At 43.8% G+C, this 16124-nt stretch overlaps 1 protein-coding gene across 3 annotated transcripts in view; it reads right to left on the bottom strand.

Annotated features, from left to right (window-relative positions):
• Prkce (protein kinase C epsilon) overlaps positions 1 to 16124 on the bottom strand; it is a 559250-nt gene that overhangs the window by 90217 nt on the left and 452909 nt on the right. For all 3 annotated transcript variants that reach the window (XM_029558628.1, XM_029558629.1, XM_008823069.3), the window contains one exon: positions 11382 to 11536. In XM_029558628.1, the coding sequence (XP_029414488.1) occupies positions 11382 to 11536 (155 nt within the window). The remainder of the gene's footprint in view (positions 1 to 11381; positions 11537 to 16124) is intronic.

The raw sequence follows: 16124 nt of genomic DNA on the forward strand, positions 1-16124 counted from the left end.
TTAACAGTATACTATATCAACTATTTACAAAGCACTAAGGTTGCTTTAGGTAGTGGAATTAATATAGAGAAGAGCTGACTTAAAGTATGCAAGAGGAAACACATACATTATTTGCAAATAGACACTGTTTTGTGTAAGAGACTTGAGTATCTTTAGATTTCACCATCAGCAGAGGTCCTGCAAACAGAGCACTGTAGATACTGTATTTATCCTGTCCTATGGTGCCAAAGTGCCAACAGGAATGGGCCATCACCAAAGGAAGGCTCCTTTCTCTGGAAGATTGCCTGGTACCAAGATAAGGGCTCTGCTCGGATACATCCCAAACATGCAAACTCACATGCCTACCAGCCTGTCCTCCCAAACAGGGGCTTAAGGTTGCTGCCTTTATCACTGGTGGGTCTGCATCTTCTCAGATGTTGGCTGAACCCCAAACCCACCTGGAATCGAGGTCTGCTGTATTAGCTTGTGAGTTGTCACAGAATGGATGACTTATACAACACAAATCTTTTTTCCCACAGTTGTGACAGTTAGAAATCCAAGATTAAGGTGTTAGGAAGGCTGATTTGTTTGGAGGCTTCTCTCTTTGGCTGTTCCTAATGTCTTCCCATGGTCCTTCCTCTGTGGTTTTCTAGGTCCTAATTTCCTTTTCTTCTAAAGACACCAGTTGCCTTACGTTAGGGCCTATCACTTGACTGTAATTACCTCTTTTAAGGCTCTATTTTCAAACAGAGTCATATTCTAAAGTGCTGGGGATAATAATTTCAGCACATGAATTTGGACAGAGGGGAGACAAAATTCATTCTATACATTCTCTGACTCCCAAACCCAGTGTTCTCCCTCTATCCAACCAATATTTACAGATCCTACCAGGTGCCGAGGACAGCACCCAGCTCTTCTGCGGATGTTTTCTCATGTAATTTTCAAAACAGTCCAAAGAGGTTTATGTTATAATTCCCATGTCACGGTGAGAAAAAAAACTACATTTCAAACAGTCTGATTATTCTGGGTAGGAAGACACAACAAAGATGAGGCTGACCCAACATTTAGCCCCATTTCTTTGAACCCAAATTCAGTGTTGTCTCTGAAATAAATCTCTGCTTCCCATGTGAAACTGGGACCGGCAGTGGCAGGGACAGGGTGACCCGACAGTGGCAGCAAAGGTGGTGGGATCTAGTAAGAACTCTTTCTTTGGAAACATAATAAATCTTGTGGCTAGTAACTACAGCTATCTCACAGAGTTGATGTTGCTGCTGTAGTTGTTATTATTGACCTCTGGATAAAGGGGTAGAGTCTATATCCACTACCATTTTTCTCATTCCCAAAATGTACACAAAAATGGGAAGACCAAGAAGAGAAGAGACTACAATACAATTTTGGAAGCTCTAAGGCACATGGATGTGTGGCAACCAATAACAGATCTGAGACAGCTGAGTCCTGAATCAGTGGTGAGGGAAACAAAGAAAAATTAAATTTATCTTGCGAAATTTCAAGTCTCCCCTAAAGCTCAGGAATAAATAGTAAGTTATCTCTAGAGATATGGTGATATAGGGACAGTGAGAGTTTTGGTTGAGAAGTAGTTACCAACCCAGGTGGCCAGGCCACCCTTCACTTACACCCAGAGATTATTCTCTGGAGGAAAGAACTAGAGGGTTGCAGACCTGGGGGTGGGTGCCACAATACTGAAAATGGGAAAACTAAATAAAGACTGGAAACGTCTTCCGGCCCTCTCCTTTCACTTGGCTATGGTAGTGCTGAGCTGCCAGGACTTTGCCCTACAGGGGCAATAGTTTTCACAGGGAAATATAAGTATTCCAAGGCAAAAGGTCTAAAAATATCCACACAATTTTCCCAACTAAGTGCTCAGCCAGATGAATCTACAGTGAACCCCAAGTTGACCCCCAATATCCAAAAGATAGTTTTAGAGAGAGCAAACAGAAATGAAGAAATCATTTAAAAAGTAGGCACTGCATTTTTCCAGAATTGAAAGGATTTGATTTTCCAAATTGGAAAAAAAAATCTATTTAGGGCTCAGTGCAATGAATAAAAACAGACCTATATCATATCATTAGATAATTTTGAAATATTGCAAAAGAAAAACCTCAATACATTTCTAGAAAAAAGAAATAGGTTCAACTGAGGATCAAGAATCAAAATGACTTCAGACATCTTAGTAGCAACCATGGGAATTAGGCAATAATACAACAATATTTTCAATTTTGAGTGAATATTGAGCAGAGGTGATTTCAGGTATAAAGGGACGGTCTTAAAAATGTACTTCCCGTATGTTCTAATTAGCCTTGATTGTAGCCTCGACACAGCCTAAAGTCATCTGGAAGGAGAAGCCTCAACTGAGGAATTTCCTAGATTGGAACGACCTATAGACATGTCTGTGGGAATTATCTTGATTATTCATTGATATAAGAGGGCCCAGCCCACTGTAGGTGACACTGTTCCTAGGTAGGTGGTCCTGGGCTGTGTAAGAAGGCTAGATAAGCATAAGCCTGTGAGCAAGTGAGCCAGAGAGTGGGTCAGCAAGCAGCATTCCTCCCTCATTCCTGCCTTGAGTTCCTGCCTTGACTTCCTTGATGATAGACTGTGACCTGGAAGTATAAGATGAAATAAACGCTTTCCTCCCCTGAGATGCTTTTAGTTAGAGTGTTTTATCATGGCAAAAGAATGGAAGCTAGGACAGCCTGTTATTAGAAAACAACTCGGTTTGGTGCTTCCCTAAATTGTAGAAGACTACATTGCATATATGAATGAAATTCTCAAAGGAAAAAAAAAAGTGATTTATAAAAGAAAGGGGAAGACACAGGATCCTGGAAACAGAACCTAGAAAAGGAAGCATCAGAAAACAGAAAAGAGGGTTCAGAAGTGGCAGCGCTGTAGAACAGAAAACAGTTCTTCACAATGGAGCAGTTTAGAAGGCAGCAAGAGAAAATCACCCAAGGAAATGAAATTGGCAAAACACCAAATGCAGATGACTACCCTGAGGGATGATGTGGACATTTGTGGAGAGTTTATGGTTGAATTAGTAATAATTGCATAGAACACAAAGAGATAATTATTAACTCGAAGGAAAGCAAACCGAAACAATGTACAGCAAAGGAAAAATAATTATGGCATGTTGCATGACTCAGTTCCAAAGAGTATTTTATATTCATAATGAGGTATATATTCATTCAACCAAGGTTCCAGTAAACTATATTGAGAGGATGCAGGGTTGGGGAGGGTTGTGATGGAGTGGTAGGGGTGAATGGTGGTCAACAAGGAGAACTGAATTCTTACCTTGCACAGTGGAAAGCCACGAAGTAATGCCTAACCCACAGAAAAGGAACAACAAAACAGCACCATTCATAAATACAGAGGTCCACGTTAAAAGCTGAAGAAGTTGGAAGCAGCTGCTTCTTTGGAAGGGAAAGAAGGCCGAAAAAGGCTCTTTTCAAAAAAATTCTTTTAATGTTGTTTTATGTGTATGAGTGTTTTGCCTGCACGTATGTAAGTACACCAGTGTCAGGCAATGCCCATGGAGGCCAGAAGAGGGCGCTGAAGTCCCTGGAACTGGAGTTATGGATGGTTGTAAGGTGCTATGTGGGTGCTGGGAACTGAACCCAGGTCTTCTACAAGAGCACCCAGTGTTCTTAATCACTGAGCTATCTTTCCAGCCTGGAAAAAGGCTCTTTTGTTTGTCCTTACAGAGCTGTCTGATACATTATCTGTACTCCTATCTGATTAAAATAACATTTAAGGTTTATGCTATCTCGCTGTGTAAACGCGGGTGAGTTATTGCTCAATTTTGGTTTCCAGTGTCCACATCTATAAAATGAAGGAGTGGGATGATATCATCTCTAAGGCCTTGATTTAACAATCACTCACAATTCCTGCCACGAAGTTGATAGTCTGCCTTTGGAAACTCAGCTCTTAGATCTTCAAGAATTTTATGTTGAAATATCATTTTCTAAATAAGTAGGGAAAGATGACAGCTGAAAACAATGCATGTTGGGAACCTGATGTTTAAACATTCCCTGCGACTCTGTGGGTGGGTCCCACAAGCCCCATAAGCCAAAGAGAACCTGTCAGGCCACCACCCCCTTCTTTGCTGCTCTGCAGCAGGACTTAAATAAACTGATGATGTACTGAAATGAAATGATGGTCTACACCATCTAATCATTAACACAGTTTTGACCAGAGACCTTTGAGTTGGGATATCCTCAACATGCCAATGGTGGCAATGATTCTAGAGACCAAGGCACACACTTCCCCATTCAACCATCAGGAAGGCTATCCTTATTTTTATATCACAGTTTGACGTGTGTTTTCCAGGGAGGCACAACACTGAGAGGACAGTTAATATTTTAGCCACTCTGAAAAGGCTAGTCTAGGAGCGATGGCAAGAATCTGATTAAGGACCGAAAGTTTTGGAGAATTTAAGAAATAGGAGAGCTTACAATTTCTTTCCCTGATGGGCCAAATTTTAGCACTTGAAATGTCAAATGTCAAAGGGTTCATCACACTTTACATAAAGTGACTGTTGTATTTACTTGCTTTCCTGTGCTCTACCACAGTCTGACTTCCTTCTAGCCTCCCTCAAGGAGGGTGAAGCAGGATGAAGCAGGTGTTCTCTGAATTCTTCAAATGAAAACCAGTCAGGAACAGGTTCTTGCTCCGTACTTCTCACAGGATTCTCTGAAAACTGTAAAACTGACTGACCTTTGGGTAGCAATGAGGCACACCATGGGGAAAATGACTTCACACCTTTCTTTACTGTTTACATTTTTTATTTGTCCTATGACTACTATGCTGATCATTTAAAAATTCAATTTTATGAGAAGGAAGGATAAAGGGTAAGAAGGGCTTTACTCTCCTAATATGATTTTAAAAATCCCTATTGGATTTTGAGCTGGATAAAAGATCTCCAATGTATTTTAATAGATCTTTTTCTTTTGGTACTAAAGATTTTTTTTTAAAAATGTAACTGTGTGTCTGTATGCCTGTGTGTCTATGTGTTTGCGTATACAAGTACATGCCCACAGAAGTCAGAACAAGACATCAAATCCCTTGGTGCTGAAAATCACAATCAGTTAGTCAGACATGGGTGCTGGGAACCAAATTCAGGTCCTCTCTGAAACAGTAGAAAGTACTTGTAACCACTGAGCTATCTCTCCCATCACTTTTAACATAAACTATTTATTTATTTTAATTTTATGTGAATGAGTGTTATACCTGCATGCATGTAAGGTGCACCTGTGTTATGAAATGCCCATGGAGGCCAGAAGAGGGTGTCAGATCCTCTGAAACTGGAGTTATGGATGGTTGTTAGCTGCCATGTAGGTGCTGGGAACTGAGCCCAGGTCCTCTGCAAGAGCTGTCAGTGGTCTTAATTGCTGAGCCATCTCTCCAGCCCAACTTTTAATATATCTTAATGAAAACTAACTCGAAGTTTAAGATTAGCTAACATTTACATTTAGACTTATTACTTATTAAATCCTTATAACCTTATAAGATAGATTTAACTTTGAGTCTCATTCTAAAGATGAGGACATTGAGCATAAAGCAGTAAGGCCTTTGGTCAGAGCTATGGCATGTGTGATCTTCACCTTCCTGGGCTATACCAGGACTCCTGGCTTCTGAACTGTAAGAGAACAGGATGCATTCGTCCTCTCCCATCCTTTTCTTTTTTAAAAAAAGTATTTATTTTTATTTATGTTTATAAGTGTCTTGTCCACATGTATGTAAGCACACTCATGTCATACAGTGCCTGCAGCAGCTAGAAGAGGGCATCAGATCTCCTGGAGCTGGTTATGGACTGTTGTGGGTGCTGGGAAGTGAACCCAGGTCCTCTACAAGAACAGCCAGTGCTCTTAACTGTGGAGCCATCTCTCCAACTCCTTTCCTATCTTTGAAGCAGATCACAAGCTCTCTTTTTTCTCTCATGCCACATGGACAGAGCACAGAGAATCAGTAGCTACTGCCGAGCACAGAACACTGAGCACAAGGCAAAAGAGGAGAAAGTTCCCCAAGTCAACACTGACAGGAGGCTCACCCCTCAAAATCATCTCTCATTGTATGTGTAAAGGTTTGGGGGAAGTACTGTTTTTTCATTTTTTTAAATGTGTATATGTGCATGTGTGTATGTGTGTGTAGTGCATGTGTGTTGTAAGCATGTTTTTCCATATGTGTGGTCACATGTGTGGGTGCACATGCATGTGCCTGAGGTTGATGTTGGGAATCATCTTCAGACACTCTTCCAACTTATTCATTGACGCAGGTTTCTCAATCAAGCCCAGAGTTATTGATATGGCTGCTCCTGCTAGCCAGCTTGCTCTGGGGCTCTCCTGTCTCCACTTTCTGAGGCTAGAATTACAGATAGAATTACAGGTGGTCTGTCATACCCACCTGGCATTTACATGGGTTTCTGGGGATCCAAACTCTGGTCCTCACATTTGCCAGGCAAGCACTTTAACTGCTAGGCTATCATCCTATAGGGAAGGATTTTTAACAGCCATAGTCAGGATGAATGGTAACCATGATTAAATGCATTCTTCTCCTATAGCACCAGAGGTGGCATAAGAACAGCTCGCCTGGGACATAGAGACAGTGTCTTATGCAAACGGAGTTAGAGGGCCTGACTCCAAGAGGGAATAGAGGAAAAGGGGGCTGTGCCTGTCAACTTAAGCTCTCTTCAAAGTGTGAGCCACTGGCTAGAGAAGTAACTTCTCTCTTTATTGAACACTGGACAATTAGTCGCTAATTAGTGTGTATAAAATTTTCAGTAGGGATGCTGGAAAACTCCATCTCAGCTTTAGTAGTGAAGTCCACAAAACCTGATCTCGTCAATCTGCCATGTAAACCCTCGTTATCATTCAAAACACAATGGCTGTTTGGCTTCATAACAGGCAGAAACATGTAGGCAAGGGCACGCATTCACTGCCTCTCTGTGTCAACCTCAGACTGAAACTCCTGCCAGTTCTTCTGCAAGCAATATGGGACATACAGATCCCATGGTTCTTGTGAGCCCGTAACATAAGAGACAAAAAGGAATGAGGTACCCATCAGAATCAAAGAAAAAATGAGCATGTCAGGAATGCTTCGGAGACTTTCAGGAAGTATAGTCCTATTAGGCAGCAAGTCCCAGACCGGAAGGCTTTAGAACAGTACATACCAGAACAACAAACATGCATTGAATACCACCACCAAGAGTGTTGGCCTATGCTACCCATGTAAGCATTCTTGTATGCAGTGCTCAGTGAGAGATGTATCTAAGTAAAAGTGCAAAGTCAACGCCAGAATCTGATAAACTCATGGCTTAGAGAGAGGCTATATTGCTTAGAAGAGGCACAATTCCATGCTAGGCTGCAAGGTGAGGGAAGACTGCACAGATACGGGATATATGCCCTTGTCCTGAAGGTAGAAGTCATTTGGTCTCCAAGCAATGTGGTCTCCAAGTTACCTGGGGAATGCTTTTAAAAAAACAAAAAACAGATTCCTGAGTCTCATACCAGTCTCTAGTCAAAAGCTCTAGGAGTGTTACTTGGAATTTGCATTCTGTTTTTATCATAACAAAACATTCACACAAGTAGATAGAAGGGCAAAGAGCTTTGCTTTCATCACCCCGCATCAGCAATCATCAACTCACTGCATTCTTGTCTCCCTTCTGCCCTTATCTAGTTCTACTCCTTCAATGCTGTCTATGGCTTCCATATTTTTACATTAACCAGGTACCATGAGCAGTTGAGAGTTCACCCTGGATGCAATCTGGGAGCCACTGTTAAAGACAAGGCAATCCCAGGGTTAGTAGGAAAAAGGACCCAGAAGAGACGAAGGAGAATGATATTTGGGATAGAATAGAAGTGATCTGGATTACCCAGAGGGTAGGATGTAGGCATAAAGGAAATGTTGATAAGGTCAAAAGTTCAAGGGCCACCAAGGTCCTATTAGTATATGTGATATTTGTGAGAAACACAAGCTATGATTTGAAAGTCTATTCCTCCGAAACGCACGTTGAAACTTAAATGCCATTGTGATGAGATTGAGAGGTGGGATCTAAAGACATTCTGGGTTGTTAGGCCACAGGGGCTCCATCCTCACCAGTGGCCAAAAGCCATTATCACAGGAGAGGATTTTCTTTCTCTTGTACATGTTTTCCATCTCCTGCTACCACTCTTTTCACTCTTAGGCCATACCAATGACTCCCATCACATTATGGCAGAGCATGGAGGTCCTCAGCAGATACTGGCACCTTAATATTGTTCTCCAATCAACGAGTTTTTCTCCATTATAAATTACCCATCCTCAACTGTTCTGTTATAGCATCCCAGAAAGACTAAGATACATAGAAAAACACTTTGGGTTAGAAAAGGCACCCCTCAAATAGAGTACCCACTCAAATAGAGTAGGGGCTGTTGTCCCCACTAACTGCACCTGTCACCGTTCTAGCCCTAAACCACGGAGCTCTGCCCAGCTGTCCCAAGCAGGGTGGCAGGAAGTCTGAGGGTACAAAGGGGTCTGGGCTTTACCTTATAAGAGGCAGAGGATGCTAAGAAGGGGGCCATGTGGCAATCAGTCTGTGCTTTAAAAGAATACTAGGCATTGGATGGGGGAGGCGGACAGAGTGGAGGATGGAAAAGCAAAAGGCAAACAGCTACTAGCCAGGGAAGAGGGTCTTGAAGGTCAAGTTTAAAGAGGAAAGGCTTTGGGGTTCTAGAGAGAGCTGGGGCTGGATGTAAAGATTCAGGACTCTGGCACAAAGGAGTCATTTGAAGTCACAGAAAGGAAGTGTAATTGGTATAAGAATAAAGAGAAGTGAAGACTCTGGGGGAAAGCTATCATTTCTAAAACGGGGGCAGGGAGGAAAGAAGGCAGATCAGGTGAGATAGAGATCAAGGAGAAATGGTCAGGGAGATGAGAAAGAGAGAGATGCAGAGAAAGAAAAGGCCTCCAGAAGCCAATGGAGCAAAAGCGGTCACTGGTGTGGTGAGAAGGAAAGCAGGAATGTAAAGGAAGGTCGTGTTTAGAGCTACTTAGGCTATCAAGCTAAGCAGTCAGAGCTAGTCTTGAAAGGCACGGTAACAAGTGCCAAGGTGTACAGAGGAGTTGGTCAGCCATGACACTTCCTTCAATAAGTAAGGCCTTGAGCCAGTTATTCCAGCAAGAGCATCTCTGTGTTAGTAAAATGTGGATGACGGTTTCCATGGAATAGAGTAGACACATTCCAAGGAATGCAGCTCTTCCTGTTACCGACACCTAACTAAGTACTGCCTTAAAGGATGGATGACCTTTCCACACATCTAACACCTATTAACTCTAACTAGCTTGTAAATTGCTTTGGGGCATAGATTAAGGTTTAAAATTAATTAAAGTCAATGGCCATACTTGAGATTTACTGTGTAGAAGAGTGTATAAGAAGAGCAAAAAAACCACGGAGGGTTTAAGGCAGAAGAAGAAACAGAGATCCTGCAATTTAGTGAAGTGTCCACTCAGTGGCCTGACAGCAAGGGGCTGCAGAGACCATGCTGGCTGATGGGGCCAGACAGGCAGTGGCCAGAGGCCCCTGGGCTGAACTGAGGTGCAGAGGAGGGCACAAGCACAGCTAAGCTGGACACTAGTGAGTGTGGAGACAGCTATAAATCTTAGTGGGTTAAAAAGAAGGTGCTGTGGGAAGTACGGAGAGAGGTCTATTGACCTATAGCCAACAGAACATAGGGTGACACCCCCCTCCAGTAAACCACATTCTCATATAATTCCCCCAAGTATGTAGAACCCATGCCTCGCCTCTAAACAACATAATACAATAAAGACAATATAATGCCTCTACTTAGTGAAATGTCACACTGTCCAGCAGAAGCACGGGGGCTTTTTTTTTTCAAATAGGCTGTCCAGGCTGTTCTCAAACTCCTGTGCCTACTATGTGATCTCACTGCCCCACTCTCCCAAGTAGCTGGAATTAACAGGCGTGCACCATTATGCTCAGCATGGACACAGAGACCTTACAGATAAAAGCAAGGCTCCAAATTACTTGCTTTTAGGTTTATCAAAAGGGATCTTTGGGTGAGCCTGCTAGTCCTTAAAAATAGGGTCTAGGCCTTCTCTGAGGAAGAGACTCCAAGAGGGAAAGCCTCTCCCAGTGACCTTGAGCAACCTTTGTGCTCTCTAAAGCTTTAAGGTCAAGAATTCTGCCATTCAGCATGTGGAAGAGGAGCCCAGACGTCGGAGCTTAGCTGTTAACCTCCACCACAGCCTAGTGAGACGCTGAACCTAGGCTAAGGATGAGAGACTGGGAGATAATGAGTAAGGGTTATTCCCAGCCTCTGAGGCTGTGTTTAGGAGCCATACAACAATCCAAAGCACGTGCATAGACTTCCATGGTGAGCACCATGTGAACAAGCTAGGGAAGCACTGACCCGTTTTTCCCCTTTTTTAGGAAGCTAGGGGAGGCAGAAGGAAGGGAAGCCTGGGGTGGGGCTGAGCAGAACCCTCCAACGTCAAGACATCGCTCCCAGGAACAGGTCAGAAAACCTTAGGTGGGTGCCTGAGCTCTGGGCTAAGCCAAGTTAGCTACCTTTTCACCTTTTCCACCCATTTTTCTAAAAAAGATGAAGCAAAGATCAAGTAAAAAAGATGGATAGTCATTGAAAAAGACTTCAGGAACTTTAGTGTCCTTATTGCTAATTATAAATATTTACTCCTCCCAGGATTCCTGACCTCACAGAAGAGCCTGCGTAAACAGCCTTGTCCTTTACTGGAAAACTCGTGTGTGTGTGTGTGTGTGTGTGTGTGTGTGTGTGTGTGTGTATGTGTGTTTGTGTGCTTCTTGGAAGGGGACAGGGCAGTAATAAAGGACTGGACAATTTGAAAAAAGTCACTTCCTGTTGGATGATGTCTAGTTCCCACTCCCCACCCCCACCCCAAGAGCATAAACCTCCAGACCTCCACAGACCTCTTCCTTCCCAGATTCTATTGAGGGGAGACAACTAAGCCAAACAAACTCAGGAAGGGCAAGACATCAGGAAGTGGAGGAAGTTCATGGCACAGAAGGAAAAAGTCAAGAGAATACCCTGATGTTGAGGAAGAGGATGGGGGGAGAAGGAGAGAGAGAGAGAGGTGAAGGTTACCTCAAGGGCACCAAGCCTTTAAATGTCACACTTGAGTTTTAAATCAAAACTGGCACAGTTTGTTGGTCAATTCTCCTGGGGCCATTCAAATATTAACATCCACAGTGATAAACAGCGCCCCCCCCAAGTCTTCTCTAAGCAAATTGGAACAAACAACTAAGCTAAATCTGGTTGCTGGGAGACCAGCTGGGCAAGAGCCAAAGTCAGTTCAAGGGTCTGGAGAAGTCTTTATGTTTTTGCTTTCCGGAAAGGGAAGAGAGAAGACACTACCTGTAGATCACTCCATGCTGGTGGAGGAACATGAGGGCAGACGTGACCTCTGCAGCATAGAACCGGGAACGAGGTTCGTCGAATTTTCGAGACCTCTGGATCTGGAACATGAGGTCTCCACCATTTACATATTCCATGACGAAAAAGAGGCGGTCCTGAAAGGAGAGAAGAAAATGCCAATTAAGTCGTCCTTGCAGCTCCTAGATGGGGCCAGCTACTGTGAGCTTAACTTCACCAGGACTCGAGACAAGAAAGGCCCTGAAACAAAGGAGGCACACAAGTCAGGGTATGAAGAGTCATTTAAAGTCTGCCTTTTGGGGATGAGGCTGTAGCTCAGTAAGTAGAGTGATTGGGGGGGGGCATCAGGGTCATACATTGCTACATAATGAATTCAAGGCCATCCTCATCCTATGGTACATAAAACCCGGGCTCAACCCCCGCCCCCCCAAAACTCCCAAAACCGAAAAAATTACCACCACCACCACCAAAAGTAAAGTTCAAGGCCAGCCAGGGCTACATAAGGGACATATAGATATATATAAAATTTTTAAAAAAGAACTCTGTCTTTCTTTGTGGACATCAGCTTGACCTAGTAGAAACAGCCCGAAATTGACATAAAAGAGAACTGAGTCTTCAGTTTTGAGCATGAGGTAAGGTGTGACCCTCTATAAGTCTCTCCCCTTTGGAAAAACAGCTTTACATGTGGGGGAGACTGAATAATGATTCTCCCAAAGAAATCTAGGTCCTACTCCTGAAATGTGTGAGTGTTACTTTCTGGATACAAAAGAATTTTTCAGGTGTGATTAAGCCAGGGCTCTCAAGAGGAGAGGCTGTGCTAGATCAAAAGGATGACCTTCAATGCAAACACAAAAGTTTCTGTAAGAGGGAGGCAGAAAGAGACTTGGGAAGGGAGGAGGATGTAGTCACCATGGAAACAGTCATAAGCCAAAGGATGCAGGAAGCCTCCAGAAACTGAAGGAAGGAGCAGAGTCTCTGAGGGAGAATGGCCTAGGGCATCGATAACTTGATTTTGGCCCAGGTAACACTAGTCTCAGATGTCTGGTCTCTAGAACTGTGAAAAAGTTTCTTTTGTTGTTGTTGTTGCTGCTGCTGGTGGTTGTGGTTTATTTTTTGAGACAGGGTCTCCCTGTAGCCCCAGCTGGTCCGAGATTCCCTATGTAGACCAGGTTGGGCTTGATCTCACAGAGATTCACCTGCCTCTATCTCCCAAGTGCTGGTGTGCACCACTACATGTGGCCTAGATCCATTAAGTCAACAAGTTTGTGGCAATTTGTTAAGGTGGCTCTGGGACTCCTGGAATAATGTTACGTGAAATAACTTGCAAATACATTTTACAATGGGAGTGGTGGTGCATGCCTTTAATCCCAGCACTGGGAGGCAGAGGCAGGTGGATCTCTGTGAGTTCAAGGCCAGCCTGGTCTATATAGTGAGTTTCAGGGCACTATGGGGCTACAGGGAGACCCTGTCTCAAAAAAGAAAAAAAGAAAATAATAAGGGAGGTGAACAGTGGGTACTGGAGGTATGGCTCAATGGTTAAGAGTCCTGATTGCTCTTGCAGAGGACCTAGGTTCAGTTCCCAGCACGCACATGACAGCTAACAACCATCCATAATGTCAGTTCCAAGGGATACAACGTCCTGTTCTGACTCCATGGGTACTGTGTGACATAGGTATACTTACATACATGCAGGCAATATCATCAAACACATAAAATAAAAATAAATAAAATATTAAAAAAACAATAAACAATAAGGAAGAGTCTTAACTGTAAGACCCATTTCCCATGAGGCCCTAGAGGATGTTTTCTCTAGGATCTTCCCTTAAGGCAGCCCTCAGAGGCCAAACCAAAGTCACCTGTCATGAGGGGTTGGGTAGCGTCTTCTTATCTGTGTCTATGATGATTTGGGGAGGGGAAAAAGCAGACTGAAATCTACTGTTACCAAGTTTATTGATATTTCCTAAACAGCTTGTCTATGGGATGTTATTCTGGGCAACAGACAAAGAAGTATAAGCTGTGGTTGCTCTGATGACTAACAGTCCAGGGTGGACATGGGACATGGGTAGGATGACAAAAACACAAAAGGAGCACAGTGCAGGGAAGACACCGCATGCTTTCTGGGTGAGGGAAGCAGAGAGGATTCTAGAAGGAACAGGGCCTTCAGAGAAAGAGGCAGGAACAGAAACCTGGCTTTGGGAACAGAGTGAGCATATTTACGGCTCAGTAAGGTTGGCTGGAGAGGAAGGCTAATGAAGGTTCTGGAATGCACTACGTAGCCAAGGTTCATCATAATTGTTTTATGCTGTGCTACTCCCAGTTCAGCACTGACTGAACTGCATCCTCAGCCCCAGGACACAGTCTCAACACAACACGGTCTAAATGAAGTTTCAGCAAGGGCATCATTCTCCCTTAAAACTGAGTGAAACTCACCCTAACAGTCCCTCATCACAAAGCGTTCCTGCTTTGTTGTTGGCAGCCCCTTTCATAATGAGTGCACACTTTTGGGTCATTACTAATGCCCGTGTTGCTCCTTCAACCACTTCTCAGAATTACCCAGGTCCTCTGCAAGAGCAGTCAGTGCTCTTAATCACTGAGCCATCTCTCCAGCCCCCATAGAATTATATTTTATTTTCTTGTGGTATTGGGGTTCAAACTCAGTCTTGTGCATGCTAGGCTACTGCTGAACCACTGAGCTCCATTCCTAACCCTAAATTCTAAGTTAAAATATCTGGCTCATTATTGGTGCATCACAGGATTACCAAAGACTATTGTCACTGACAGTATTAATAGCTGTCATTATTGAGTCTTTCTTTTTTCAGATCTCTCTCCATCTTTCCTCCCTGACCACCTTCTCTTTCCCAAATGCTGTTTCCTTGGCCTTCAGGCTGGTTTCCTACCTTTGTGTCTATCTCTTTTTCTCAGTTTCTCTTTTCTGTGTCTCTACCTCTGCCTCTTACAGGCTTTTCTGCCCTACAGCCATGAAGTGCTGAGCTCACAAGGGTGGGTCCTCGGGCCTCCCTGTGGAGTGAGCTCATAAGCACCAGTAGCATCCAGGGCTCTCTGCACGGATGATTCCACACCTAGCCCTCCATCCTAGACTTCTCCAACTTCCAGACCCAGGTAGCCAACTCTTTCTGACTTCCCTCCAGATGCCTCATAGGCAGTCAAACCCAACATGTTGAAACGGACTCCACCATCATGCCCAGCAAACTGGTCCTCGTGTGGAGCTTCCTGTCTCAGGTATGGCCCTCACCTTCATCCAGTATTTCCACTCAGAACCCCAGGAGTCATCTTTAATCCTCCATCTCCCTTATCTCTGGCACCCTCGCCACGCCGTTGCTCTCGCCTTTGTACGTTGGCACTATTTGCACCTGTCCACTTACTTCTTTTGGTCTCCATCACTGCCGTGCCCACTTCCCACCCAAGAAGCTTTCTTCTCTTGTCTAGATTGTTCCTACGTTTATTTCAGTTTCCCGTCCCAGTGCTGGTCATGCTATAGGAAGAGGAGATCTGCTGAGATGGAAATCTGGTTGTAATTCATCCCCCTTCCTCTTCTCACTCTACTGTTTAATACGTGTGTGTGTGTGTGTGTGTGTGTGTGTGTGTGTGTGTGTGTGTGTGGTGTATGTGTAAGGTGCCTGCACGTGAGTAGGTGGGTGTGTACAACCACCCATTCACATGTGGAGGCCAGTGCAGGATGTTAGATGTCAGGTGCCTTCTATAGCTCTTTATCCTATTGTCTTGAGATAGGTTCTCTCACTGCATCAGAAGCTTGCCCTTTTGGCTAAGATGGCTGGCTAAGGAACTCTCAGGATCTGCCTCTCACTGCCCTCCAATGCTAAGTTACAGGCATGTTCAGCCATGTCTAACTTTTTGCACGGATGCTGGGTATTCCACCTCATATCCTCATCTTTGCAGGGTAAGTGGTCTTACCCACTGTCTACCCAGCCCCGCTTAATTCTATAAAAGGCTCTTGTTGCTCTTCGAATAGATAGAGAACCCCTTCCCATACTATAAAATTTGTATGACTTCCTGAGTCGTTTTCCTCCCAGCTGTCCTTATCCCTGTCCTGGAACTTCAATTCATGTTCTTGTTGTTTGGAATGTCTTACCCTTTTCTCCCACACGGAACCCTCCCTTATCGTACAGATTTCAGCATAGCCATCTTTTCTTTGAGGAGGCTCAGTGACTTTTCAGACAGGGTCAAGTCACCCTGTTGTGCGCTATGTTCCCTGTTGTAGCATTCAGCTCAGGGGACATTGTGTTTGTGTGATGACCATTCTCCCAGTAATCTATATGCTTCATGAAGGTAGGAGTTTTGTTGGTAGTTCTGTTGTGTTTGTTTTTTTTAAAGAAAATTAGCAACCCCAAAGATAAATTGTTGTCATTTCCTTTAAACATAGCACTGTAGAGTTGGGGACGTAGTTCAGTTGGTAGAGTGCTTGTTTTGCATGCAAGAAAACCCTAACTCTATCCCAGTATTGCATAAACTGGGCATGGTAGAACATGCCTGTAATCCCAGCATTCAGGAGGTGGAGGCCGAGAGACATAAGTTCAGTGTCATCCTAGCCTACATACAGAGTTGGAGGAAGACACTTTCAAAAATTAAAATGAAAAAATAAGACTGGTCATGGTGGTACATGCCTCTAATCCCAGCAGAGGCAGGCAGATTTCTGTGGGATCGAGGCCAGCCTGGTCTACATAGTAAATTTCAGGCCAATTGGGG

This window comes from Nannospalax galili, unplaced genomic scaffold (assembly GCF_000622305.1).
Source record: "Nannospalax galili isolate Female #2095 unplaced genomic scaffold, S.galili_v1.0 scaffold286, whole genome shotgun sequence".
In the NCBI taxonomy this organism is placed as follows: domain Eukaryota; kingdom Metazoa; phylum Chordata; class Mammalia; order Rodentia; family Spalacidae; genus Nannospalax; species Nannospalax galili.